Here is a 27,816-nt window from a genome sequence, read left to right on the forward strand (position 1 = left end):
TTTTTTTTTTTTTTGGCACAGGAAGAAAGTAACCCTCTTTGTTCTCCCTGAAATGATTAGTAAGATGACTGATCTCTACCAGTGTAAGCATGAGTTCTACCTCTGAGAACTCATCTCTTACTCGTTGAACTCGCAACACACTCAACACAGTTGATTCAAACTACTTGTAGGGAAAGATACTGCAGAAGAAAGAAAATCCATTACACTGAGGAGGGTAAGAGAGGGAGAGAACATTCCAATAAATGATTGCCATAGCAGCAGCAAGGCACTGCAGCTCCCCTTTGCTCAGTTTCAAGTCGCATTCCTGGGAGTGTGTTGGGCTTCTCCAATCATTCCTCTTCATTTCTACCCCACCTCCTGACTCGACTTTCTTCTAGAAATGACTGGCTACATGCAGACACACCTGTATTTGGTTCATTGTTATCTTGAGCAATTTTGGTTTTGCCACTGATGTATTTAGAAGATAAGTTTAAAAAGTGCTATTTACTTAACTGATAATTGTAACCCTGGAGACAGGATTTGTTTGTTTCATTGTAAACCTAGCTGCACTGAAAAGCTACCCTTAGGCACTGACAGCTGAAAATTTCTGGAGCTGGGATTGCTGTTAAGTTCTGAGGCAGCTGCTCTTCAACATTTTTCAGTAATCATATGTATGCATATATGCAGAGCGTATAGAAATAGCACACCATTATTATTTTTCTCTCTTGGGCTTGAGTTATCGTGTTACAGTACTTTACAACTATACAGGTGGGTGTCTTAGCAAAAATACTATAGTAAGTTATTTCTCTTCTACCCTGTTAGTAGAATGTGTTTATATAGACACTGATCTCTTAATAAGGTTAGGAAGAAATTTTTACTATTTTTCAGACCTCGGCCATTGATAACTTAAACACATATTCCCTCTACCCTTCCTATGTGCATTTTTAAGGTTTTTTTTGTCTGTGAAACTCAACATATTTTCACAATATACACATTTGTTTCAGAATTTATCCAAGCTTTACTTGGTTAAAAAAAAACAAATAAACAAACAAAGAAAATCAACAGGAGACTACAAACATACCTGTATATTCTTATATATTTGCTCTGACTCTTCACCTACAGTGTAGTATTGTTTCCCATTATTTGCTAGTCTATATTTTGCTCGGCATGGGAAGATAATTAATTTCCTCATATTTATCAATATTAAATTTTGGGAACAGCAAAAACCCTTCAGGTTTTGAATAGGTTCAAATACTCGTGAATTCCGTATTCTGAATTTGTGAATTCTGTAAATTCATTTTTTTTATTCTAGTTTCATTCTGTCTCAAGAATATTTATTTTCTGTGGAGAGCAGGTCTGTACTTACTGAAGTTACCAGCAGAGCTCCCACTTCAGTCCTAGTAAAACATTCATGCCGTTTGTGTGGGAATCTGTGCATGTGTCTTCAAAATCATTACACACTGCAATCTCTTTTGTGACCTTGCTTCTGAAGATTTACAGAACCCCAGAAACATACTTTGTGCTACTGAAGATGGAGAGAGATGATGAAATAGAACGGATCACCCAACACCTCTCAATAACTCATGCTCTGACCATTGCTACTGGAATGATAAGGCATTCACAGCAATGTGAAATGGTAAATTAAGAGATGAATTATAGGCATAGTGTTTTCTTACAAGCTATGATTCCTGGAGATAAAAAAAAAAAAAAAAAAAAAGGACACCTTTGAGTAGTTGATTTATGGTGGGTGCTACTTCAGTATTTTCAAAAGAAAGTACCTTGTGCCTAGGAGACAGAATTAATGACTGGTACGAACTTAGGAAATTAAGTGCCCCAATACAAACTCATTAGTAGTAAAAACTGGAAGGGGAAAAAATTGAAGGGATGCAAAAATATTAAAGTAGAAGAAGGAGGAGATACACCAAAGCAGAGTTCTTGCACTTTTTTAACGTTATGCCTACCCATGTAAGGTAGTATTTGGGAAGTTAAAGAGAGTTGCTGTTTTCTTTGCCCTTCTCTTACCCTTAGGGCTTTAGTTACCCTTTACATAAATAAAACAAGTTTACTTTCTTGAGAAGATCTAACATGAGTTGCATGGAGTAATTCCATTTCATGATGAGCATAAGCTGAGTACTCCACTAATAAAAATGGCAAATAAACACTCTTAGCCTTAGAATTTGTAGTCTTAACCAATATCTTGAACATCGATTCTAGGTCATATCCAGGTTTGTTTCTGTTTGTCTTACTACTTCTGGTACATTATGTATAACATTGTAACACAATGAAAACCATAGTAGCAAAGACCCACAACAGATGAGGATATCCTCCAACGCAGCAGCCACAGACACCACACAAAAACAAAACAAAGACTTCACTCACCTTCAAAAGGCCTCAAGCAGGCATCAATCCCCAACAAAATCTCTTTGTCTTCACTGCCAATGCTTAAATGAGGTCTGTAAGAGGTGGATCCCGGCTCCAGCCCTTCTGGTCACTCAGCTGCATTGAGTGCACCTGAGCTCCTCTGGGTTGGCCCTGCCTTCCTACCAGGTGCTCCATCACTGCTTCAGGCTATGACTTAGCATTTCCACTACAGCAGGAAAGGTATGACATTCTTAATCCTGACATTTTTCTTCATTAAAAACATTCCTATTGTTAAGGGTCACCTCACAAGTCCCACTTTTCAGGCAGGCTTAGTACTATTTGGCAGAAGGTTAAATATTCACTTGTACAGAAAGACAAAATTGTTACATGTCTTGAAGGAGCGTCTGGACAGTCTCAGCATTCTTTGGAGATTCTACTGTATTTTCCAGTAGCGAGTGACTGGGCTGTCAGTCACAGAGAACATACAGAATAAGAAACCAGTGCATACATACATTTCTATAACCAATCATTTTGAGAGGATCAATAAAAGATTATCTTTTTTTCTGTTTTTATACTTTTCAACTTTAATAATTCTACATTTTTCTTTTAAAACTTTTCTTTCTGAAAGGCTATTATTTGCACTTCATTCTCACGATAAGCATTCAGTTGCAAAAACAATGGCATGGAGAACATGACTCTGTTGAGCACCCAGCATAACTGTAATTGAGTGCCTAATTATTCTAAACACCTGCAACTCATGCATGTCATTTCAACATGTGTTCATGATTAGGTGCTTTCAAGCAGCTTGTGATGTCAAAACACTTGTTTAGAAATGAAAACGTAGGAAAAAATTCCTTATGCTATAGAAAAAAAATGTTTATGCATATAATTATATCTATGTGAATATAAAAAAAGACATTTGCAGAGGTCTCCTACACCTTTTCTTTTTAGATAGCTATGAAATAATTTTTAGCCTCATCATTTTATTAATTTTTGGAAAACAAAAGAAATCATGGGGGGAAGCGGCTGATCTCACCCTGTGGATCCTGTGAGCTTTTGCTGCTCTTCCCCAGAGTTTCATCGCCATAATGTATTTCAAAACTAATAAAAAAATCAAGTCAGTCTTTCTGGAACACGATTTAAAATGTTAATAGCACACTGTGAAACATCATTGGTTTTTTATTTAGAAATCTGACATATACTGAAAAAAAAAAAAAAAATCCTGAGCCTTAATTTCAGGGCAGAGGGTTTGTAAAACACTGAGCAGCAAAATAAATGATATGGCAATTATGTCTATAAGCCTGACAATCTTTTTGATGGTACTGAATTTTTCCATTCTATATTCCATCTATGAATAGGAATCCATGGAAATTTTTGTCTGCCCCAGTTACTGTCTGTATTTTTGTCTAGTACCATTTATGCCTCCATCTTGATTGATGCTACATGCCCTTCATCCATTATCTAACATCCTCTGGTTAGGCAGACATCTAAGAATGTTTTGGCTGTGTTTTATTTAGGACTTGTTTATTTGCAACTGCTAAATGACGAGGTGCGGTGAAATCTATCAGACATTGATGAAAGATAATGATGTTTGTTGTTCGCTAATACATTTGCCCAGCTCAAGTATGTGAAAATAGTACTTGAATGGCAACCTAGCTGAACCAATTCTGGTGACTAGATCAGGCTGAGAGGGGTTCTGAAAGATGTGGCCAATGAGGTTATGTATTCAGCAGTTGCATGCACATCTCAGAGCATTGGTAGTTTGTTTGAGCTCTACAGCAATGATGATAGGAGTGTTTCTGAAAAGAAATTGATAGGCACAATGACTAACAAAATTGTGGGATATATTTTATATCTTGTTTTCTTCAGATAACCACGGAAGCCAGAATCTGAAACTCACAGCATCATGCTGTCATTTTCAGTCTTGCAAAATTAACGTAAAATGATTTTATGATTCTGTGATTCCATAAACGGTGCACATATGGGTGACTATGGATTACTATAGGGTCTGCTCTGAAAGTAGTGCCTCCTCTTATATTATGTTGGCCCACAACATCAAAGATGGATATTGGTGGTATGACAGCAGAGGTTGAACTTTCCCACCAATATTCCATTCCATGTTGTTGCCATGTAACAGATGGCAGTAGAAGGCCAATCTGACAAAATGACATCTGACATGGAAAGGCATATGAAGCAAAGATGTGTCATTGAATTGCTCCATGCATAAAAAATGGCACACTGACATTCATTGGCACATGCTGAATGTTTCTGAAGACCAAACAGTGGATGTGAGCATGGTGAGGCAGCGGGTGGTGTGTTTCAGCAGCGGTGACAGTGGGCCGCCTACACTGGTGCAGATTTTCACGTGTGGCATGAAGGCTCTTGTTCATCCTTAGCAAAAATGCCTGGCTAATGGTGGTGACTATGTTAGAAAATAGTATTTTGTAGCTGAGAATTTGCTCTCTCAAATCATGTTATTGTACTCTTTGTATCTGTTCTGATTTCCGTGGAAATAAATAGGAGACATTACTTTCAGAGTGACCTATGTAATATGTGCCAAGGCCATGAAGCGACAACTTTGATGTGATCCTTAGGAAATAACTGAAGGTACCTTGATGACTAAATTCTGCTTTCATTAAAGTTAAATGCGGCCTTGATTCTATTTTCATTGGGAGTGTTATTTCCTCAGAGCAGTGCCACAAGGCAGAATTTAATAGTACCTTATTTTCTGTTTTCTTTCTGTTGAATTTAGTAAATTAACCCATTAGTTGTTGAAATTATGCCTAGGACAGGAATGAAAAAATGTTCAATTATAAATGGTCTCCCTTTAACCTTACAGAAAGCCATCTATGTATTTTACCTGAATGTTTTTTCCAGTTGTCACGGTCAGTTGTTTGGTTCGGGTGGCTGTCATCTGACAGAAAACAGAGCACAACCCTTAATTTTGGTTTGCATGGGGTGTGATCATACATCAGATATGCACAAAACTATAGTTCCTTTCTGAGTAAATAGTTAGGACTCCCTGTTGTTAATGACATGGCTAATCACCTGTCCAGACTAAATCCCACTGCGGTCATAGATCTGTATCTCAAAAACAATTTGGCTAGGGAAACACAGCAGTCTTCTAGCAGCTTGGCACCTGTACAACCTTCTGCATTTACATGTCTCGTGACATTATTAGTGTATATATGTAAACCATTACTACTTCCTCAGTAGTTTAGGGAATAAACTGATGCATTCAATTAGTCCTCACCCAAGAGTTTTTTTGCAGTGGAGGTTCATAGATGTTTACAGAACAGGTGGTCTTTGGACTTTGAAACAAATATTGACTCTAGTACATCAAGTCATGTTGCAGAAACCTATCTGCAAGAACACAGTTGTGGAATCCAATCTGGCTTCCTGACAAGGAACATTAGGTTAAACTCAGACACTTTTAACTTATTCTAGCTAAATACTGCCAGAAAAGACTTCTGTTTCCTTTGATATAGGACTGAAATTAATTTTCTTAATCATTTACATTTGTCACTCTGAAAGCAGTGTCTCCTATTTATTTCTGTGGAAACTGCAATAGATACAAAGAGCACAATAACATTATTTGAAAGAGCAAATTCTGAACTACAAAATGTTATTTTTTAACATTGTCACCACTACTAGCTATGTATTTTCACAAGTGATGAGCAAGAGCCTGCATGCTGCACTTTTAAAATTATCTGCACGGCCATCTGCGATGTGACTTGTCTTTCCTTTTGCCGTAACCGCTGCTGAAACACACCACCTCACCACCCACTGTGGTTACATTCACTGTTTGGTCTCCATAACTGTTCAGCAAGCACCGATGAGTGTGAGTGGATGTAATTTTTTCTGCACGGAGAAGAAACACATTTCCATACCTTTTCTTCATATGCATTTCCATGACAGACACTATTCTGTCAGACTGCTCTTCTGCTGCTGTCTGTCTGGCAGCAACAAATACTGGTGAGAACGTTTGACTTCTACTGCCATACAACCAACATAAAATAGGAGGCATTACTTTTGGAGCAGCCTTCATACGTAGTGACGCTGCACTGAGCAACCTGCTCAAGTTTGTTCTGCTTTGAGGAGCGGATTGTAGTAGAAACTTCAACCATTCTGTAGTTCAATGTTGTGTCAGAGTGGAGAATTGGAAGTCAAAGAGGCGTGAAGAGAATAAGCATATGGAATGGGTAGACAATTCTTTGCTATTCATTGTGGAAGAACTTGAAAAGACTTCTTAGAGCATAGAGAGGAACGTAGATGTGAAATATTGTACAGAACCACTGATAAGCTAAAGCAGCTCTGGACTCAGTTAGATGAAATGCACACTGATAAATTGCTGAAACTGGAATTGATATTCAAAAAAAAGTTGGAAGAAAACTCAAGGTGGTAAGAGGTGAATTACTTATACTGGTCTGCAGAGGTGACAGGAGTTCCCATGTTCTAGTGTGAAAAGGAGAGAGGGATAAACACCCAACTCAGAACACATACTGCCTTCTATTCTATAATAACAATCTTTTTTTTTCTGTCCAATAATATTTGATTTTGTCCTAAACGTTCATGGGCCAGTGAAATTCTGCACCTGCATATCCAAGAAGCCTTGAACTACATTCATTTTCAGAAAATATTAGATAGAGGTGAGAGTTCTGAAGCAGGTGTGAGATCTGTGCTGAGATCCTGCTATACAAGCTCTATTGCTCTGCTTGTCATTTTTCATGCAGAAGGAATAAACCCAAATAAACAAATCTTCCTTACATTAGCTTCAAAAACAAAACACCCACCTCCCTCAAAACAAATATACTGAACAACTCATGTCAGCCTGTTAAACAGGTAATTTGAGTACAGTAATATCTGATGATGAAGTTAAGAGAACAAAAGAGAAATACTTGGGAGAACATTTCCACGTGTGCTGCTTGTGTGCACAAAGTATTTCTGTGCGTCTTTAAATCTAATGTGAGGTTGGATCCTTTAATGATAGTGGAATGTTACTTATGAAGTCTATGAGCTCTACAGATCAATTTGTTTTACTAAGCTTTTGAAAGTTGAGGTGAGAGAACTAAATTAAAGAGTTTAAAGAATGGTTTTACCATGACTGATTCTAATAATGTGGAAGACCTTCTGAGTCCTCGATACGGTTTCCTCATTGTTCGAAAGAAGTCACTTCAAAGTGTCTGCTGCAATGAAATAGTATGAGTGAATAGAGTCTAAATGTGTATTGCTTCCAGAGAAAACATGATTCTTTTGTAGGTGAAGTGAGGATGTCTAGATCTGGAGGATCTTCCCTCCTTCTTCTGCAGTGATAGTTTTACATGTAAGCTATTCGACTCAAGCTCATTTTATTTCATTTCTATAGATATAATTCATCCATTTAGGCTCCATTCTCAGTGGTTTATAACGTAAATAAGACATCAGTAGAGAAGCGTAGGGAGATAGAAAGGAGTAAAAAGAGTAAGTAAAAGCGAAAAGGAAAGAAGAAAGGGAAATGTGTCTTAAACAAACAGAAGGATATAAGCAAGACAAGAAGAAGGGAGGAGGATAGAGGAGAAAAAACTGATAAGGGCAAGAAAGAGCAAGGCAAGCAAGTAAAGTGAACTGATGAGCCTACGTCATTGAGAGGTCTAGGGTCAAAGCAATTAATCAGTCATATCTGCCCAGAGAATCAGCAGCATCAATTGGAGTCAGTCGTAATTTTCTAAGTTAAATCTTGTTCATTATTTCCTGGGCTTTCTCAAGGCTACAGTAAAACCTAGCATGCCTCCTCACAGGTGACAAATGTTACATGAACTAGGAGGTAGTTAGAAGAGAAGTAGTTTTGCTGAACTGCTACAAATAAAAGTAACAAGAGTGTGGAATGGTACCAGCCTCTTCCAATTAATAGAAAGAGCTGCCTTGCTATTCCAGTGGTTCTTGTTAACATGAATAAATAGGTACAGCAATACAGAGGACAGTGCTATTTTTGCCTTAGTTTTTCTATCTCTCTCCTCATTTCAAAGCACAAAAGTTATACAGCTTGAGAAAATTCTGCCACTAGATATCTTCTGAGTAAAACTCATGGAATATACTCTAAAGATACTTAACACAATGATAGGCTGTATAGGATTTATAAAGAGATTTGCAGAGAAACTGACTTTGCTAGAGCTTGGTACCACAAACCTGTTGACTATGCAGGAAAGTAAAAAGAAATGTTGGAAGCCAGTTGCACTGGTAGCATTGATAGGTGAGTCTCTATCTGTAAAATGCAGTGGGAAAAAAAAATGCTTATATCCATCTTTTGTTTACTATAAACTGCTTTTTTTTTTTTTTTTTTTTTTTTTTTTTTTTCTCTCTCTCATAGGCAGAAGATCTGTGCCAAAACTGTATGATGTTAGAGCTCTATCTTAGCTTTTCACAAATATTTAGCAAGTCAAATTGTCTGGGAATTGAAGCCAAATTAAACTTTACCTAACCCTACGCTCATTTAGAGTCCTGGAAGATGTCCTAGAAAAGAGCATGCTGAGATGCTTCATGGCCATATAGCAAATGTGTTGCTCTTGATAGTAAAATTGCGACTGCAAGCAGTTCCAAGTGAAGGTTTTACATGAGTTATGTGAAATGCAGCTGTGCAGCATTTCTAAAAAGCACTATTAGCAGAGAGGCTATTTAATGAAGGCTGACCCCCCAAAGGTCTCACAGACCAATGTGTTTAACTAGGCAGAAACTAATTCAAAGGAAGGAACTGCAAAAGCAGGATAAACAACAGATCTGCAAATTCACTGCTCGTGTGTCCAATTAATTGCACTAATTAGCATTTTAAGAGCTTACAATTTTTATTTTAATACAGAATAAGAGGGTTGCAGATTGAGAATATTCGATCTTATCTTCTTTTGCTGGAGGATTGACCATAGAATCAGAATTAAAACTCTTGTTTTTTTTGTATTTTTTGTTTTTGTCAGAGGTGTTTCATCCATTCTGTACTTCCATAGAAAAAAACAATTACATTTAAGAACACGTGCATGCTGCTGACATTGTTTTACTATAAAAGTTAATATAATTTTTGAATGTTAGGCATTAACTAAAGTTAACATAATTAGTTACTCTTTGATCTTCATTTCTTGTTGTTTTTTGTTGTTTGTTTGTTTTGTTTAATTCTATCTTTCTCTGTGATATCAATGCAGGATTTATTCAGGCTGGAATGGAATCTTAGTGTCAGTGGAATGATGAAAATTTACTCCACAGAAAGCTATGGCTCATGTTATCTGGTGTGCGAATTCTGCATTGTTAAGTGCAACTGGTACTTTTTTGTCCTGTGACATGAATTCTATGCAATAGAAAACCAAGAGAGCGTGTTTGGAAAAAGACTAATCCATGTCTGTGATAATTAGAGGTGGACCAATGCTGCAGCAGATCACTGGTGAACATTCACAGAAACTGGTTATTATTTTCAGGAATGTAGGTAGAAAGTGAAAATTCTAATGAATTCTTACATAAATATGTGGCAATGCAGAAATTTAAGTCCAAGGGACCGTATACAGGCGTATTCTAAAATAACATGAAGAGTTGGAGGTAAACTGACTTTTTAAACAGAAGAGTAGTAAGGATGTCACTGCAGTCAACATTTCAGGACTATGGAACGTGTGCTATGTTATTTGTTTCAATCCAAATACCAGGTGTTGTATTGTAATGTTGGAGTGAATGATTAAGAGAGTATAACTTAGTGTTCAGTGAAGGGAAAATTTGGTTTTGTTAGATCTATAACTTGATCTGAAACTGAGGCTAGAGCAATTTCTGTAAATGAATTAAGAACAAATAAACATTATTATTATTATTATTATATTGATAATGGTGCAGTAGTGCTGGGCATGGTCTGGGTCTGCCTCATAGGTATGTTTGCATTTTTTTTTTGCATTCAGACTTACAGACATATATCCACAAAATGCAGTCTGCCTTCATACCTGTCATACCACCGGCATATCCCAGACACTAGCCATCTGACTGAAGTCGTTTTTCGTAGTGGAACTGTGTACTGAGTTCTCAGCCGAGGCAGTCAGTCTATTTCTAAGGATTACAGAATGTAATGTGAGGGTATTATTCAAGAAGAAAATTAAGATGGATCTTAACAGGAGAGAAGGCAGATGAAAAGGAGAGCAAAGGTTGCAAGAAGAGGTCTGCATAAACGAGAAATTTGTCATGTGCTGTATCTTATCAAATGTTTCCTGTCTCAAACACACAGAAGTAATGAATGAAAATGAAAAAAAAATACTTCAGGAGAGAATTCTACTTTTCCAGAGGTAAAAAAGGAAAAGGAAAATACAGTTACAGAATGCAGAACAAACTTCTTCCAGTCTTTTCTACAAAAGGCATGCATTTACCCTTTTTTAATCTATCCCTGTGAAACCACAACACACGGTTGGAAACACAGCATAGGTCCCAGAATTGGGGGAGAGGCAAAGTGGAGAAGCAGCTGAACTGAACCATCACCAGTACTCCTGGATTACTTCACGCTCATTTGAATTCCTACGATACTTAATCTTGCACGGGTTGAATCCAGAGTGTTTCCAAGAACTGAGTTAATTAGTGAAATATCCCCAAATTAACTAACTCCCCTGCCAAGAAATGGGCTCTTCCATTTTCCTCACATGATTTTCTAGGCACTTTCACTTTTCCATATATAGGAGCAGCCCAGAGACTGACAGATCAGGCTAGGTAGGGATACAGACTTCAGGCACATGCGTACTCCTTGCATGCATACACAGATACAAGCCCATGCTGATTTAACAGACTAAAATTCGAGTTAGTATTACAGGTAGTGAGTGAACACAGTGGCAGTCCTGCTCAGAAAGAACCTTCGCTTTTAACAGAAGGCACTAAAGGCAGAAATCCTCAACCACTTTTTAAAATAATCCATCAGGAAAAGCATCACAGCCATGAATGGGCCAGTGGATGGTTTATGCGATCACACGCTGGATGATGAAGGAGCTTTCATGTTCACATCAGAATCAGTAGGAGAAGGACATCCAGGTAAGAAGCCGCTATGGCAAATGCATTCAAGAAAAAATACTTTCATTGAAATAGAAGTCCGAAGAAGAATTAATCTGCTATTAGTGTTATTATAGAAAGTCTGTTTAACAGGGTGCTTTTTACATTTCCATTGGACCTTTCCATGTAGACTATAGAACCGCTGCAACTAGAGTTCTTCTAACAGGAGTTTTTGTGCCTTTGCTGGGTGTGTTACCCTGCGGAGGGCAGTGGGGTTCCTTGTTGCTACTCCTTCCTTTTCATCTTGTTTGCTTTTTTATTCTGTGTTACTGTGGAGACATTACTGTACCTCTGATAGGCTCAAGTTTCACATATGGATAAGAGTACATAGCTTGCCTCTCAAATTCCATATCCTTATGGGCACTGTGAAACTGTCTTGCATGTAGGCTGTGCTCTAAAACTGTCACCCATAAGCAGTCTATTTGAAAGACTTGAAAAATTGGTGGTCCCTGCATCTGCACATGTCCAAGTTGCTGACATGTTTTCTCCCATTTCAATATCTGGGTATTAATGCAATATATGGAATTGCTTAAGCAAATAGTGGGCAGATATTTGCTAAAATGTATATATGGTCACCAGAGATAAGTTCAATTTTATTGGAAACAAATGGTCATCTGCCCAAAACACCTACTTTATGTCAAACGAGTCCAAGGGACAACAGACTGTTTGATGTCCTGAAAAACATGTTTGTTTTAGAAGGCGGTGTGGTATCACGTACTTTTTGCTATAGCAAGGTGTTTTTTTTTCTTGTGATTACATCGTAAATGGGTGGGATAACATAGAGAACATAAAGGTCAGCAGTGAGAATATAACGTCTGTAATTCTGATACTCCTCTATAACATTAACTTATTAGTGCAGGTCAAGTCTGTGGCTGATGCAATTGAGTCCATTGCTGTCAATTTCAGGTTAAGCAAGTTGGAGTTCTTTCTGATGTAACACCATCAGAAAATGACAACCATATTCAGTCCTTCGTCCATAAGTCCATCTCAAATTTGTGTATAATTACATCCAGCAACCACAGAACAACATAGTTGCATATGAAAAATAGCATGCTGTAGGGTGATCTTAAATTGACAGTGATTTTTCTGACGATGACAAGTCATAACTGATGCTATTCTGATCATTTTTTAATCTCTTTGAGGTTGTAAAAGGTAAGTCTTCAAATAGGAAGATAAATAGTTCAGCTCAGCCCCAGGTTTTTATTTGTCCATTAGCTTCTTTTCTTTATCAGGTCCCTTTTTGTCTTGGTTCCTGTGTTAGAATATGACCCAGGTTTCAGTAACTTAGATTTTCAGGAGAGTTTTATTTCCACAAACTCTCCTGGGTCTTCTTTTAAGTCCTGTGAATGTAGTCCATCTCTGAAATACCTGCCAGGCCTTTGACAAAATGTTACCACCAGTGAGATTTGTGACCATCGTCTCATCTGCCAGAGACTGCTGGATCACTGGGTACTCTGAGATGCACACACCCAAAGAGCTTTATTGCAGAGCAGAGAGTATAAAGTTGACATTTACTCTAACTTTTTCGGTGGTGTATTTTCCTAAAAAATATACACTTTGATATACACCTATGGGAAAAGAAATATCCAGATTTTCCAGATCAAGTATAGCAGGATAACAGTAAATAACTCTGGCTGTTCCTGATCACGGTCCAGCAGTAGGTCTTATTGGTCTCAGCAACAGGTCTAGTTTGTAGTAGCAAACTGACTTTTACAACCTGACCAAAGGACGTTTTCCCTGTCTGTGGTTTTACACTAGACGTAAGGATATACCATTAGCTTTTTGTCTCCCAGGAAAATCTTGATTGTTTCTTAAAACTGGTGCCAGTGCTCGAGGCAGCAGTTGGGCTTTTGATTTTGCTATCAGTAGTGCTAGAAGTTTATTAGGAGTTTTGAGTACCTCTGTTTGCTATCAATGGATAATTTGAATGTTCCTGATTACTTCCTTTCTGCATGTGGTAGCATAATTTTGCTCAAAGGTATAATGTGAAGATCCTGAACTAGATCCTTTTCTGGTAGAAATCTGAGTTGTTCTATTATAACAGTTGAGTTGAATGCTCTCACATATACCTTCATGATAAACAAAGCAGAAGAAATTGCATGCTTACTTATTTGTGTACAAAGACAACAGCCTTGTATCTGTACAATGCTTTTGAGCTGCGTGTACTTAAGAAGCCCGAGTTCTGCAGAATAGCTGAAAAAAAGTAAATAGCTGGCAGTGATTAATATACACAGGCATTATATATGCTCCCCAAAGAAAAAAATCCAGAGAAGTCTGTTTATCCCACCTTCTCAGACCCACTTCTTCAAAATGATTTGAGCATAAAGTTTTGAACTCCTTTCCAGAAGGTCTTTAATCCTGGCATTTAGCAGGGCAAATTCCAAACTCTCTGCAGGCTTACACGTAACCTCCTTGTTTCTGATGTAATAAAAGCACATGAATAACAGATTTTCTTTTCTTGGCTGTTTCTTGTCATTTCTTCACTTTGCTTCACAGAACTGTAAGGGTTGGAAGGGACCTCTGAAGATCATCTAGTCCAACCTCTCTGATAAAATAGGTTCTCTCTTCATCCAGGAGAAGAGTGTCTGTGCTGCACAATGGTTTCATTGTGCTTTGAAAGGCACTGTGTGCTACTCTGACCCACAATGTCTTACAGGTGCCAGACTATTTAGAATTAATTCCTTCCCCTTTCTGGCATGGCACCAGGTGGATTTGCCTGCACACAGAATGTCATTCAGCTTTGCAGTAAGTATTAAAAATATGAGAGAACACATGCTAAAAGCACTCTCAGACTATTAACCGTATTAAAAAATGTTTGCGTCAATATTCACAGAAGAAAAATCACCCCAAAACCCTTCCCCCCAAAAAATCAGAAAGTGCAGATCTTTCCAGTCAGCTGATGCTCACGTCTGATGTAATAATTCAGTAAACTGCGTACTGAACAAGAGAACATGTAAGAAAAGCTGTTTTAACACTGCACCAGTGTTAATACTAAGTGTGGCAGCTGTTTTCAACAAGTAGTCTTCAAGAGTCTTTTAAGGAAGGAAAAGCAGTGGAATTCAGCTATTCAAAGTCTTTCCAATGAACCTTGGTTTTGGTAGAAAGCTCATTTTTCAGTGACGTGCTCAAGATAGGCATCTGTGTTATGAAGTTTTAATTTTGCACAAAAAGATCCTGGGGATTGCTCAGTTTACCATATTTTGAATGCATAATTTCACCTTCGAGTGCTGTTGACATAAATAAAGTATTAAAATTTGTGCTACCCTAAATTATTTCGACAATCACAGGTTTTTAAGAAAATGAACCTTAGGTTTGAAATGTTTGATGTTTATGATATTTACTGCATGATTAAAGCTAGAAGTGTGGTAGTACCTGTTTGCAGTTTCAAAGGGTGAAGCTTTTTGAATTAAAGTTTTGGTTGTTGCTGTTCATAGGTTTTATTTCTGATGAATGTATGGAGAGTCCTGAGAACTGTCTTCAGTTACAGAGCATTTCTTTTTTAAGGAGATAGCACTTACAACTGCTGTGCTGTTACTGTAGTCTGGATTTACACAACAAACTTCTAGTCCACTATGCAAAACACTTTGGAGATCCTCCCAATCAGTGGAGATCACATTTGTTGTTGAATACCTTCTTTACTCTACAATTTGGCAACTTAACATTTCAGTATGGTTTATCATCAGACCCTTTCATCCCTTTTATAGCTATCAAAAGCTGCTTCTTTGGCTAGCTGGCATCTCTGCCACAAGGCTGGCTCTGTGGTGTGATTGGATTTCTAGATGAGAATTCACAGTTATCTAATATCTTCCTGTTCAGTCAAAAAATCCTCAGGCTAGGCATTGTTTTTGCAGTATGTGTCTTACTGGATAGCAATTCACTATGTGAATTTAAAATAAAACAAAAACAAAAAAAAAAAAACCACAAACATATTCTGTCACATTCAGCAGCTATAAGAGAGCTGTGACAGTTGAGACGATAAATTTAAATAACAGAATGAAAAGCACACAAAGCCTGCTAAGCATCACTAAAAATAGAAATGCCAGGTTTTATTTTACATTAGAGACCTTTACTAATAGACATATGTGTTAAGCAGCTGATCATCCTGCTTGCTTTCTCATTCGAATGGTGATAGCTGCCCCTGTGTGTGTCAATGAAAGTACCTAACTGCACTAGGACTGTTGGTTCTTGCACCAGCCGTCCATTTTTGAATGAACTACCAAAACGATTTGTCTCAATCTATTTTAATCCAAAATCAGACCATCAGCATGGTATTATAAATTATTCTAATTGATTTTTTCAATGATTAAAATTCTCATGTGCGTCAGAGGGGATTTCTGGTAGAAATTTTACACAGGTAATGAAGTTTCATCCAACAAGTCTTCAAACGCAACTAAACAAACCATGGTTGAATTCCATTTCTACCTTTTAAAAAGATGTTCAATTTTTAACCAGTCTTGAAGGAACCATGCATACTACACAGCTCTATAGGAATGGCTTTAGTTCCTTAAGGTTCCTTACCCTTAAGATTTGACTTTTTCAGTCTTTATCTGTTTTTCTCCAATCTCCAGCTGTCAAATCTACTCACATTGTCATCCATCGGACAGAAACTCTCCTCAGCATATTACCTTTCAGGATTTTAGAGCCCCATGCAATACCCACTAGGATTTCCTGGGGTAGTTTACCTTTCCTTCAGCCTTTCAGAACTAAGTTGAGCTTGAATGATTTCATCCTGTAAGATATTTTTTTCCTGATTTTGAGACATTTTTCTCAGTCTGCCTACTATAGCTAATGATCCCTTGAGACATTTCAGGGCAGTTCTAGTTCAGAAATCAATTTCAACCCACAAAATCTATGTCAAGCTCTTTGTACTGGCTGGGTGCTGCTAATGAAATGAGGATGAATTAGTCATAGGGATTACTTGTGTTCTTGAGTTTTTGGGGAAGATTGCATTCAATAAGCAGTACGTCGCATACAATGAGCTTTAACTAATATGGGACATTGTCATCTAATGCAGATGAAGATATGCTTCATGTGGGACAAGAACAGGGAGAAATGTTTTTCCTGCCATATAAACTTTCTGTGGTGAAAAAAGACTTTACAGGTTTCTTAATACTTGGAGTTTGCTGCAGGGCTCTGGACCTGCACTAAGAAGGTCATCCTGTCTCAGTTACTCTGTTGTTGCACCTAGGTATTAAAAAACAACTATTTTCATCTATAATTTTTGCTTTAATGCTTGAAAATATGGCTTTATTGTCTAGTAAAAAATGGAAAATTTGAAGAGAGCAAGCATTTTAATCAAAGTCTTGCTACTTTTGTCCCTACTCTTCCTAAGCAAAGCTCATTTGGACTTCTAAATAAATTACAAGAATAGCGTCTGATTCCTGTGTGGTAATAATTGTCCCAAATTTAGTAATACATGCTCCATTCCTGAGAGGCAGAATGTTCAAATGCAGCTTACCTTTACTAATCATCTTTTGTATTCATTCTTTCCATATTGAAGCAATTAATACGTGCAATGACTGGCATATTAGTTATCTAATCTGTGATCTGAACTCTTCATTGGGCTTTATCAGCGGCCTTATTCAGGTACATTGTAACTTTCTGCTGGTGAGATGGAAGTTAGTGGTATAATATCACCTTTTTATCATACTGCTGCTGTGGACTGCGTGCTGTAATGGTTGTGATGGCGGAGAAGAGGCAAGCAGTAAAACCTCTTAGCCTCTCAGGTAACTCATATCAGAACTCTATACATAACACACTTGTTTCTCAGTGATTTTAAGTTATAAGTAGTACTAGTTTATGACTAGTAAGTACATTCCTTGTTTGATCTATCTATTTGTCTTGCTGTCATGACATTGCATGTGACTTTCTATCTAGTTTGCTTAAATTCTTCAATAAGCAATGTAAGAATTCCTGTCTATCCAAACAGATGCAAAGGGTCTGTGTTTTGTACTGAGATTCCTGTTTTGAACAACAGTTTTAATGCCTTGCAGATAAAATCTGTGATCAAATCAGCGACGCTGTATTAGATGCCCATCTCAAACAGGATCCAAATGCCAAAGTTGCTTGTGGTAAGTCGTTTGCTGCATTGCTTTCAGCCACTGTTCTTTTACTGTTAATATGTTGGCAAAGAGCTTGGTGTCACGTGCTAAATCATTTTACTCTCAAAAATTGTATGAAGAATATAGTCTTCAAGAGAGTGAGAGATGAGGAGAAACAGCAGAAGTTCTTAAAAAGGCTGAAGCAGCTGTAGGTAGTTACTTTCAGAAGGGTAGAATAGTTAATTTTCTGTGTGGACTGAAAATTCTGAGAAAAAATACATTGGATTTCATCATTCAATATTTGAATGCCTTTCTAAACAGTACATTTATTATGTTTAATAAAGTACTAATTTTCAAGTCTTAGTCCCCATGACTGCTTATTATCTATTCAGAAAGAGTTGTACCATCATTCCTCAGCTAATTTTCTCAGTTCTTTTAACTAAACCTCAGCTTTAAAGTCTTTCTCCTTGGGCTGGAGGCAAGTTCTCAGAACAGTTGGTCACTGATGAGAATTATTTAACCTCATTGTGTGTCTTAGAGTGATTAAGTGGACAAGGAAATCCTGGTTTAATACTACATTTCCCTGAACATCTCTACATATAACTCAGTTATGCTGAATGCTTGAGTTTCACGTTTTTGAGTTGGACGTAATTGACTTTTTCATGCTTTCACACACGCGGTAAAGAAATTGGTTGTAGAAGGAGATAAATATTGCAAAAAAAAGCATAAAAATACGAAGATGGTATATATCTGGTAGATTTCTCTAAATCACCATAATCACAGACATAGTTATTTGTCTTATTGGGCTGATTATTCTGCTACTGTAATGCCGTTTTCATCTCTGTTTTCAGAGACAGTATGTAAAACAGGAATGGTGTTGCTCTGTGGGGAAATCACATCTCATGCTATTGTGGATTACCAGAAGGTTGTCCGAGATGCAATTAGACACATTGGCTATGATGACTCAGCTAAAGGTTGGTGGAAAAAATCCTGAAATCCTTGAAGAGCAAGCAGTAAGCAACTGCAAACCAGGTCTGTTAGCACTTCTTTATGTGGGCTTTGGCAAGCCTGATAAAAACTCAATATCCTGTGTGAAAGCTGATTACATGGTGCTACGTGAAACACTTTCTGGCTTTATCCCAGTAAGTAGAAAAAAACATTGTATGTTTGTTAAAACTGAAAGGGAGTGGGCAGAATATACTTTGAACTGTGAACCCGAGCCACAGAATCTACCACTAACATAAACTTGTGAGAACTTGAATCTGCTATGTGACAAGCTGGTAGATGCGTCTTGGTGGGGAAAATAAGGAAGAAGAAACTTAGGTTTATTATTACATATATTTACTACGGCGGCATCCAGAATTACTGGGAGACTCTCACAGTGCAAAGCATCTGAACAAATGCCCACAGTGAGGAACATGCAGTCCAGGGCAGATCCGTGTTTTGTAAAATGATAAAAAAGACAAAACAATGTAAACACCAGACATATTCCACTACTGGATTTGCCACGAATCTCTTAATATGATACAGATATTCCAAGAATACTGTTACAATAATTGTACCTTTCCTAGTCTTTTATGTAAAAATTGTTGTTAGCTGCAATCTTTTTATAGCTGTATAATTTCCAGGGAGATTGTTGTAGGAGAGAATCACAGCAGCACATCTGCAGGTTGCCTCCATCACGACACAGCAGCAGGATTCTCAGAATATACTGGCTAATCGATTAGTTCATAAATCTGATTTTTATTTTAACTGCCAAAATTATAAGGGCAGATGCAGAGAAAAACAGTTGCTATATGCAAGTAGAGGTAAAGATAAAAAAAAATTGCATACTGACATATAGTGTTCATCTCATTATAGCCTATCTAAAAGAGGGTGGTGAGGATTCTTTAAGTGACTCATATGCATATGGACATGTATATGTGATTTATTAACTGAATGATAGCAGTAATTACACTTCTAGGAAATGCTAAATTTGGAGAAATACAAATTATTCTTAATATACCCCAGGGAAAGGTGGAAAACTTTCCTACCATTGTATATAATTCTTCACATTTCTTTTTTAAATCTTCCTTTCGGTCTTTGAATGTAATGTAAAGTAATCTGTTTTTTCTCTCATATGAACTCCTATGAGAGAGGTACATAACACTGCTTTGCATGTATTACACGTATATCAGAAAGCAAGTTCTTCAATTGCTGAAAACATCAGCTCATAGGAATTTATACAGAGGTTTTGAATACTGTTTGTTTGGGAGAGGCTTATCATTTATTTATTTTTCTTTTACAACTTATCTCCAGTTCCTAACTGGCAGAGGGTGCCAATGCAAGAGAAAACAAACAGTAACAATCAATAGGGGCAATCCTGCCTAACCTACCACCTCTGCCACAAAATTAAGGTCTATCGACAAACATTTATCAAGAAATAGCAGATAGATGATGAATTCTAAATGTGATATTCTTCAGAATGAAAATTCTGTTCTCTTGCTTCTGTATTACTGTCTATCGAGTCCAAGTCCTGTCTCCACAAAACTGTGACAGACAAAAAATTATTTGTCACTATTCTATTTATTTATTTTTTTTCAACTAGGTTTTGACTACAAGACTTGCAATGTTTTAGTGGCTCTGGAACAGCAATCACCTGATATTGCCCAGGGAGTCCATTTACACAGGGATGAAGAGGATGTTGGTGCTGGAGATCAGGTAGATGTGACATCACACCTGATATATCCAAAACGTTTGAATGGAAAGAGATTACCTCATATCATTACTGTGTTTTTTAAAACAAAACCCATCTGAAGACTTGCACATTTCTAGCTTGGACTAGCCCAGAATAAAAAAACATATCCTTATTGAGTCAGTTGGAATTATTTTGCAGGCAGCCTTTTTGCTGGATTTTACTATGGCAGTCCACATAAGCCAGGAGAGTTATGTCAGTTTGTAGTAGTGAGGATGCAGTCTGTAGATCCTCACAAAGGTTTTTGCTTATCTTTCTTGTACTTTTGTTGACTAGCTTTGGATGCCTCTGACCATTCATCTTGCAGCCAGACTTGTTTTGTAGGATGAAATAAACAAAGGACCTTAGCACTTTCACAAAGCTCTCGAGATTTTACGCAGCAAAAAATTAGGCAATGTTTCAACTGTCTGCAGCATTAGTAAAATGAAGGCAAATATGCCAGAGTACTTTTAATTCTCCCTTATTTCCCAGAGGCAGAGATCTGTTTTATTATAATAGGTATTCCACGTAATTAAAGTTGTCCAAGCTCCATTTCTGTGAGCTAAATAACATGTGTAGATAATTACAGTGTGTTCCCAAGAGAAACAGGCTAACATAAAAACTCCATAATCTGACGGATGCCTGTATGAATGAGTTCAACATTTACAGTAGTTATCATTAGTAGTAATATCTAGTTGATAACGATGCTGTTGAGAACCATAAATGAGGATATCAGAGTCCAGGAGCAAAGCTAATATTGTTTAAAAAAAAAAAAACAAAAAAAACCCCATACCTTGCGGACAAAAATTGAAATGCTTTTATGCTGTCATGGGGACAAAGGACTACAAAAGACAAAAAAGATTTCTGGCTTTCTTTAGCACTTTCATGGCCTCCTTTCCCATTGTATCTGAATAGTTACCAGTCATTATTTTTGTATCACAACATATGCTGTGTGAGGAGAAAGAAAATGCTACTGACTTTACTTCACAAATGATGCTGTGACACAGGGGCTGGGGCTGAACAACAGTAGAAGCTGTGACTAGAAGCATGCTATGCTGCAGTGCAAATCTGACTCAGGTGCCATAGCTGTTGAATCGTACTTCTTTTTTGTACCATTCAAATTGCATTCCTCTGAGAAGTCAGATGTGAGCTTCAGTATGAGTTAGTGACAGTCTAAGCCTCTACAGTCTTTACAGAGTAGTAAAAACATCTTTTGTGTGACAGAGTGGTCCTGAAATTGTTCAGCTCAAACAGATCTTTTTTTGCAATTTTTTTTTTTTTTTCACCCAAACTTTCTCATTTTTGTCTGGGTTTCCAACTGAACATGTAAACCTTCAGGACTTCTGCGAAGAATCCTTGGAACGTGGTTTGTTTCTTGAACGTGGTTGTTCACTGTAGCATGTTGGAACCTGATCTGAATTTAGGCTTCTTAGATTGCAACGTTAAATAGTAGAAAGTAAATGTGAGGGTGCTGTTTGCTCTTTGTTTCAGACAAAATCTCATTGCCTTCGGTTCTGGCGCTTTTCAACAGTGATTGAAGTCTCTTCTCTCCTCCTGTAGGGTTTGATGTTTGGTTATGCAACGGATGAAACAGAGGAATGTATGCCTCTAACAATTATTCTTGCTCATAAACTGAATGCCAGGCTAGCAGAACTGAGGCGCAGCGGGGAGCTTCCTTGGCTGAGGCCTGACTCCAAGACACAGGTAAAAGATGCTGTCATTCTGGTTTTTCTCCTTTACCAACAGAGGAGCAATCCAATCAGTTACTGATTGTCCTTGAAAATCATCCCATTTCACTTCTCTAAAACATTATATAATTTTAAAGAAAAAATAAAAGGCACTCAGAGTACCAAGGCTGCTACTGAATAAGCTACAATTAGCAGGGAAAGAGTTTCCACTGCTTACGATAGCCTGCTTGACTGTCAGAAAATGGTTAGCTTGCATCAGACTGCCAGAAGCACTTAACTATATACAAGGGAATAAGTGTTTTTTGTTGTTTATTTCCTTCTCCCTGCTTTGCTCAGGTCACTGTTCAGTACATTCAGGAGAACGGAGCAGTCATACCAGTGCGTGTTCACACCATTGTGATCTCAGTACAGCACGATGAAACCATTTCGCTGGAGAATATGCGCAAAACCCTGAAGGACTGTGTGATTAAAGCTGTTGTCCCTGCAAAATATTTGGATGAGAAAACCATTTATCACCTTCAGCCTAGTGGACGTTTTGTTATTGGAGGGCCTCAGGTTTGCATTTACTTTGATGCTTCTATCAGCTTGTCATCCCCAGTGTTTGTGTGCCTTAACACAGATGCTCAGCCAGCCCTGCACAACCACTCTTAAGTTGTGAGAAGCAAGCAGACTAGTGGAAGTTCTAAGTGTGGCTGTAGGTGGGAGAGGCACTCAGGGTTTTGTGTGCTGTATTCCAAAGTAAGCTTTGAGGGCATGGTTGCATCATTCTCTGTGATGTAACTTCAGCAGATAAGCTGAGTCAAATTAATATCAAACATACAAGCCCAGCTTTGGGTTTCTTAGGTCTGAATCCAACACTGTATGAGACAAACAAACCATTCTCATGGAAAGCATGCCTCAGAAAGAGATGGACAACAGTAGGCTCACATCTTTTACAATGAATGTGATCTTCAGACCTATATAGTTCTGTCCCACACCAGTAAGAGCTGAGGTGCTCATCTGTTCTCAAAAGGTGGTGGATGTCCCATCCCTGGAGGCATTCAAGGCCAGGCTGGATGTGGCTCTGGGCAGCCTGGTCTGCTGGTTGGTGACCCTGCACATAGCAGGGGGTTGGAACCAGATGGCCATTGTGGTTCTTTTCAACCCAGGCCATTCTATGATTCTATGACAGGCTGTTCTCGTGAGAAGGCTAATATCGCTTTTGCTTTATCTGGACAACATGGGAACTAGGAGGGATAATTTAATCTCACACTTGTATAAGTCAGAAATTTCACACTCTGTAGGACTGGGATTTTTGAGATTAATGTTTTAAAAACAATTTCACAGCATGCTCTAAGTTTTTGCCTTTGTCACAGCAAAATTTCAAAGCCCCTTCCTGAAATTAGATTCAAGTTCACAGCAACTCCAAATAAACTTTTGTGGTTGTTATCATTCAAATTCATTCACCTACTGGAGTTTGCCAGAGGTATTTCTGTGGCTCTACATCTTCACATTAGAACAGGCAGGAAAATGTTGAAGTTAATCATTGTTGCACAGTCTTAGTGTGTAGCTGAATCGATCATATCACTATAATAGTGTATTGTTGATGTTTTAGGCTACAGACAAATGGACTGAACTAGGAAAAAAAAACAACATGATAGCAATCATAGCTACAAGCTAAGATGACAACCACACATACAAAATCTTGAAGTGTGCACTCAGCTGTACTCATTTAAAAATGTATTATTAGTACTTCTAAGCCAGCCAGCAATCTCTTGTTAGAAACTTTTTTTTTTTTTTTATGTTTGCACATACAAACACGTATGTTGCAGTGTGTGTTTGCAGCTTTTTGAACCAAGGCTAAGCTTACTTAGTATGGGTCAGTCTGCTTGCATGTCTGTGGCCTTACAATCGCTATCATCAGTGGGCTTGTGCAATTTATGATAGTGTTGTGGCAATAAAAAAATAAATATTTCCCTTTCTGTTACATCTTCAGCTTTCCAGGTTCCAGTAAGTTTTGTTTTTAACAAAGCAAGCTCAGGAATTCTGTCTTCAACTTCACCTCAGTTTATCTAAGGATGGAAATTAAATCTCACTGGGGATTTTCCCATTGTTTCCAAGTCCAGTGATAGCTTGAACTCTGTGCTTGTTTTTACAGGCGTCACAGTTTTCCCAACAGCATCACCTGATGGTGATGTGAGGACATTGCAGCTCTCCTTAAAGTCTCTTGCAGGCTGTGTTAGCACACACGCAGCCTCTTGAAAAATAAGTTTTTCTAATTATACTTTTTACCAGTCCATTTCTCTTCTTCTGTCATTTCTGCAGTCAACTTATCATGGCATGTAAGGTGCTCTCACTGCACCAGTCTGTGCTGTCAGAAATTAAGGTTTTAGTCAAATTATAGGAAACCCAAAAGGTTCCTTCATATTAAATTCTTAACAGAGTGGGAAAAATAGTGCCAAAGGTTTTCTTATGCGTGTATGTTTAGTCTTTCTAAGAACAACTCTGGCCTTCCACTTGTTTGCTATGCAAACATTCCAGCAGTTGAATTTCACTAGCATGATATTCTCTACAAAAAGAATTTCAAGCCTGCCCATACAGGTGAAGGCTGAATGTCAGATGTTCAAACATTTACTAGGTTTGGGGTCAGACAACTGGTCAGCAAAAGATCCGTAAACTGAGATTGAATAAAAATCCCAAGTACTTGTAAGTATGCAATCAAGATAGCTTTAACCGCCTATTCTTCCATACCCGTTATGTACAGTTCAAATAAATGTACAGATAATGTGAAGCTGGACATGTGTTTCTAGCACATAACTGTCTGACAGTTTGTGTAATGATACTGCATCAGAAATGTTGACTGTCAGCCTCCGTGTAATGGTGTATAAGGTTGCATAGGCATACCTTGCAACAGTAAATAATAATTATATTGCACATTAGTCACACAACTTCAGATTTTGTCCAAAAACATGAAAAACTGGTCTATTTATATGTATATTTTTAACCTAGCATAAAGTCTCTCGGTTCAAATACAGTGTGTACTTTGTGAGCAATACTCCGTATTCAGTTTGAATCTTGTAAACAGGTCACATTTAAACCAAGGTTCCCATGTTGTTCCTACACTTTTGAAACAAGCACTGAATGCTCTAGCTACCTAGGTGTGTTATGTTTTGTCTGATCACCAAACACCATTCACGACAGGGTTGTCTTACGAATCTGCCTTTAAAGAACATTTATAGCCTCTGTTGCAACACAGTGAGATGAGTTCACCCCTTCAGCTATCACACAGTAATCCACAACTGAGAACTTCCTCATACATTATAGTCTTCTGAAGACTGAATAGCCTTGTTTCAGAGTTATAATAAAATGCCTTGTAAAGTGGCCCAATTCTTTTACTGATTCAGGGTGATGCTGGTGTTACTGGTCGAAAGATCATTGTGGATACGTATGGTGGTTGGGGAGCCCATGGAGGTGGTGCTTTCTCTGGAAAAGACTACACAAAGGTGGACCGATCAGCTGCATATGCAGCCCGTTGGGTGGCCAAGTCTCTTGTGAAAGGTGGTCTCTGTCGTCGTGTTCTGGTTCAGGTATGGTTTGTTCTTACTGGTGCTCTTCCCTAAAAGCTTGTTCCTTTCCAGCTTTACCTCAAATAAACATCATACAAGACACTGTACTAGAAGCTGTCTTGGTGATGGATTGGGGGAGTAGAAAGACTTCCTGTTAGACACATTACAGCTCCTTGAAGCTGGCCCTTTTTGCTTAGCTTCCATTTTCTTGACTTTCTTTTCCAGACATTCACTGAGCTTAACTTTGATGCTTACTGTCATGGGGACAAGCATAGGTAACAGGGAAAAAAAATTATCCAGAAACTTCAAAGTTTACAAAGATTATTTTCTCTACAAATACAGGTAGTGCCAATACCAGGCATAGTCTTCATAAGAATGGTCTTGAAAAAAATACTTGGATTTCTGCATACTCTTGCCCACTGAAGCACCATGCTTATTTGTTAACTATGGTGTGTTTTTTTCCCATAGGTTTCTTACGCCATTGGAGTAGCTCAACCACTCTCAATCTCACTATTCACTTACGGAACCTCCCAAAAAACAGAGAAAGAGCTGCTGGACATCGTGCACAAAAACTTTGATCTGCGGCCTGGAGTCATTGTCAGGTAAGAAAGCAGAAAGATATAGAAACACCTTGATGATCACAGCCTAGAACTGCTTTCTTGCAGAACTGTTAGATATAGCAGTGTGATAACCATCCTACTAAGCCAGCTCAGAATTGTTCTGTGCACTTCTAAAGAGACCTTTTGTCAGAGCGCATAGTTGATAGCTTTGATGTAGCACTAGCATGCCATGTATTTTTAAATGCCAGATGTTGTTTTCAAGTTTCATATACTTCCAGCCTTTGACCAAATATAGTAAATGGAATAGATATACATAAAGCTATAACATGACGGAAAGCATAGCAACAACAGAACAAAAGCAAAACACCAGGCTACAGCAAAAAAGAAAATACTGAAACATGCCACAAATGGCCGGGGGGGGGGGCGCCAAACAAAAAAAAAAAAAAAAAAAAAAAAAAAAAAGCAGCAAGCTACTTATCTTTGCAAAACTTCAAATACATAGGGAGCTCTAACAAGATCCCTTTGCTTCCCCTGCCAACCCTTAAATGAGGTCTGTGAAGGGTGGATCCTGGCTCCAGCCCTTCTGGTCACTCAGCTGCATTGAGCGCACCTGAGCTTCTCTGAGTTGGCCCTGCCTTCCCACGAGGTGCTCCGTCACTGTTTCAAGCTGTGACTTAACATTTCTTCTACAATATAAAATATTTTTTTATCTTATTTTGCTATGAAAAAGAAATAGGTTTAATTTTATGAAATGAGTGGAATGTACTTCTTCTTTTCTATTAAAACTCATTATTCTCAATAAAAAGAACATTTCCTGTAGCCCTAAGGAGTTCACATGTATGTTTTGTTGTCAGCTGTATGGTTTGGGTACATTATGCTGAATGTTGCCAGCAGGTCAAGGGAGGTGCTCCCCTGCCTCTACTCTGCCCTGGCAAGATCACATCTGGAGTTCTGTGATTCTGCGACTCAGTTTACATTTGGACACAATCACTTATATGTTTACATCTTTAGAATATGCCTCCTAGGTGAAGGTTATGAATTGGATATCTATGTCAAGATTTTATTCATAAGTGCTATGAATATTATATGGTGATTTTGTTTTTTGTTTTTTTGTTTTTTCTAATTATTCACACAGGGATTTGGATCTAAAAAAGCCCATTTACCAGAAGACCGCATGTTATGGTCACTTTGGAAGAAACGAATTCTCATGGGAGGTGCCTAAAAAGCTTGTGTTTTGACCCTTGCCATCTATCTTTAAAAACAAAAAGGAAGAGAAGTTCACTAAGATGAGGATGCTTCCAAAAATCAGATTTGACAGCTTTGTATTTAACCAAAGGAATTTTAGATTTTAAATGGAAAGAAAGGAAAGGATATTTTCTTGGAGATTGATTTTTTTTTTTTTTTTAGCCCTTGGTGTCCTTCATTATCTAAAATATACAAGACAGAATCTTGTTTTTAATCAACATAAGACAACAAAACACAGTTTACTTTTTATTGCTGCTCCATTGGTTCCTTTGATAAAGGTCAAGTATGACTCAGGTACTCAAACCAATGGCTGAACCTCAAACCTTTCATGGGCAAAGGAATGGATGACTTTCCCAACTGACTAAGGATCAGCAGATCTCTTACCTCTAATTAGACAATGGGAAATTCTGGGGTCCAATTTCCTTACTGGAGTTAGCACTGCGTACAGCTGGGGGTTGCTTTGATGGGAGAAGGCTGGATATCACATAACTGTATCTTGGCCTCTTTAGTGGAAGATGTTACCAGGTACATAATATTTAAATCTTCACCAAGTATGTGCTGTTACTGTTGTGTTTCAATTACCTGTGTTTTTGAAACATGTTCTCCTATAAAACAATCATACAATAAAAAGCTTTTTCCTACCATGCATGTGAGGGT

At 37.8% G+C, this 27,816-nt stretch overlaps 1 protein-coding gene and 1 long non-coding RNA gene across 4 annotated transcripts in view; one reads left to right on the top strand and one right to left on the bottom strand.

Moving 5' to 3' along the window:
- Window positions 1–8,588, bottom strand: part of LOC122160376 — an 11,642-nt gene extending 3,054 nt beyond the window's left edge. Inside the window, exons 1-3 of one of the 3 annotated variants that reach the window (XR_006168802.1) lie at window positions 8,506–8,588; window positions 7,440–7,526; window positions 2,359–2,432 (exon numbers count right to left, since the gene is read on the bottom strand). This is a non-coding gene — a long non-coding RNA (uncharacterized LOC122160376). Of the gene's footprint in view, window positions 1–2,358; window positions 2,805–7,439; window positions 7,527–8,505 lie in introns of all 3 variants that reach the window. The other 2 variants (XR_006168800.1, XR_006168801.1) reach the window with 2 other exon arrangements.
- Window positions 8,589–11,011: 2,423 nt separating this feature from the next.
- On the top strand, window positions 11,012–27,807 carry MAT1A (methionine adenosyltransferase 1A). Its single transcript, XM_042817898.1, has 9 exons — window positions 11,012–11,349; window positions 17,361–17,438; window positions 18,260–18,382; window positions 19,996–20,108; window positions 21,682–21,825; window positions 22,146–22,364; window positions 25,193–25,375; window positions 25,823–25,956; window positions 27,050–27,807. The coding sequence occupies exons 1-9, from the start codon at window positions 11,256–11,258 to the stop codon at window positions 27,150–27,152; spliced, it is 1,191 nt and encodes a 396-aa protein (XP_042673832.1). The 5' UTR covers window positions 11,012–11,255; the 3' UTR covers window positions 27,153–27,807.
- Window positions 27,808–27,816: the final 9 nt, after the last annotated feature.

This window comes from Centrocercus urophasianus, unplaced genomic scaffold (assembly GCF_019232065.1).
Source record: "Centrocercus urophasianus isolate 14NV4802_14NV808 unplaced genomic scaffold, USGS_Curo_1.0 seq_17, whole genome shotgun sequence".
Taxonomy (NCBI): Eukaryota; Metazoa; Chordata; class Aves; order Galliformes; family Phasianidae; genus Centrocercus; species Centrocercus urophasianus.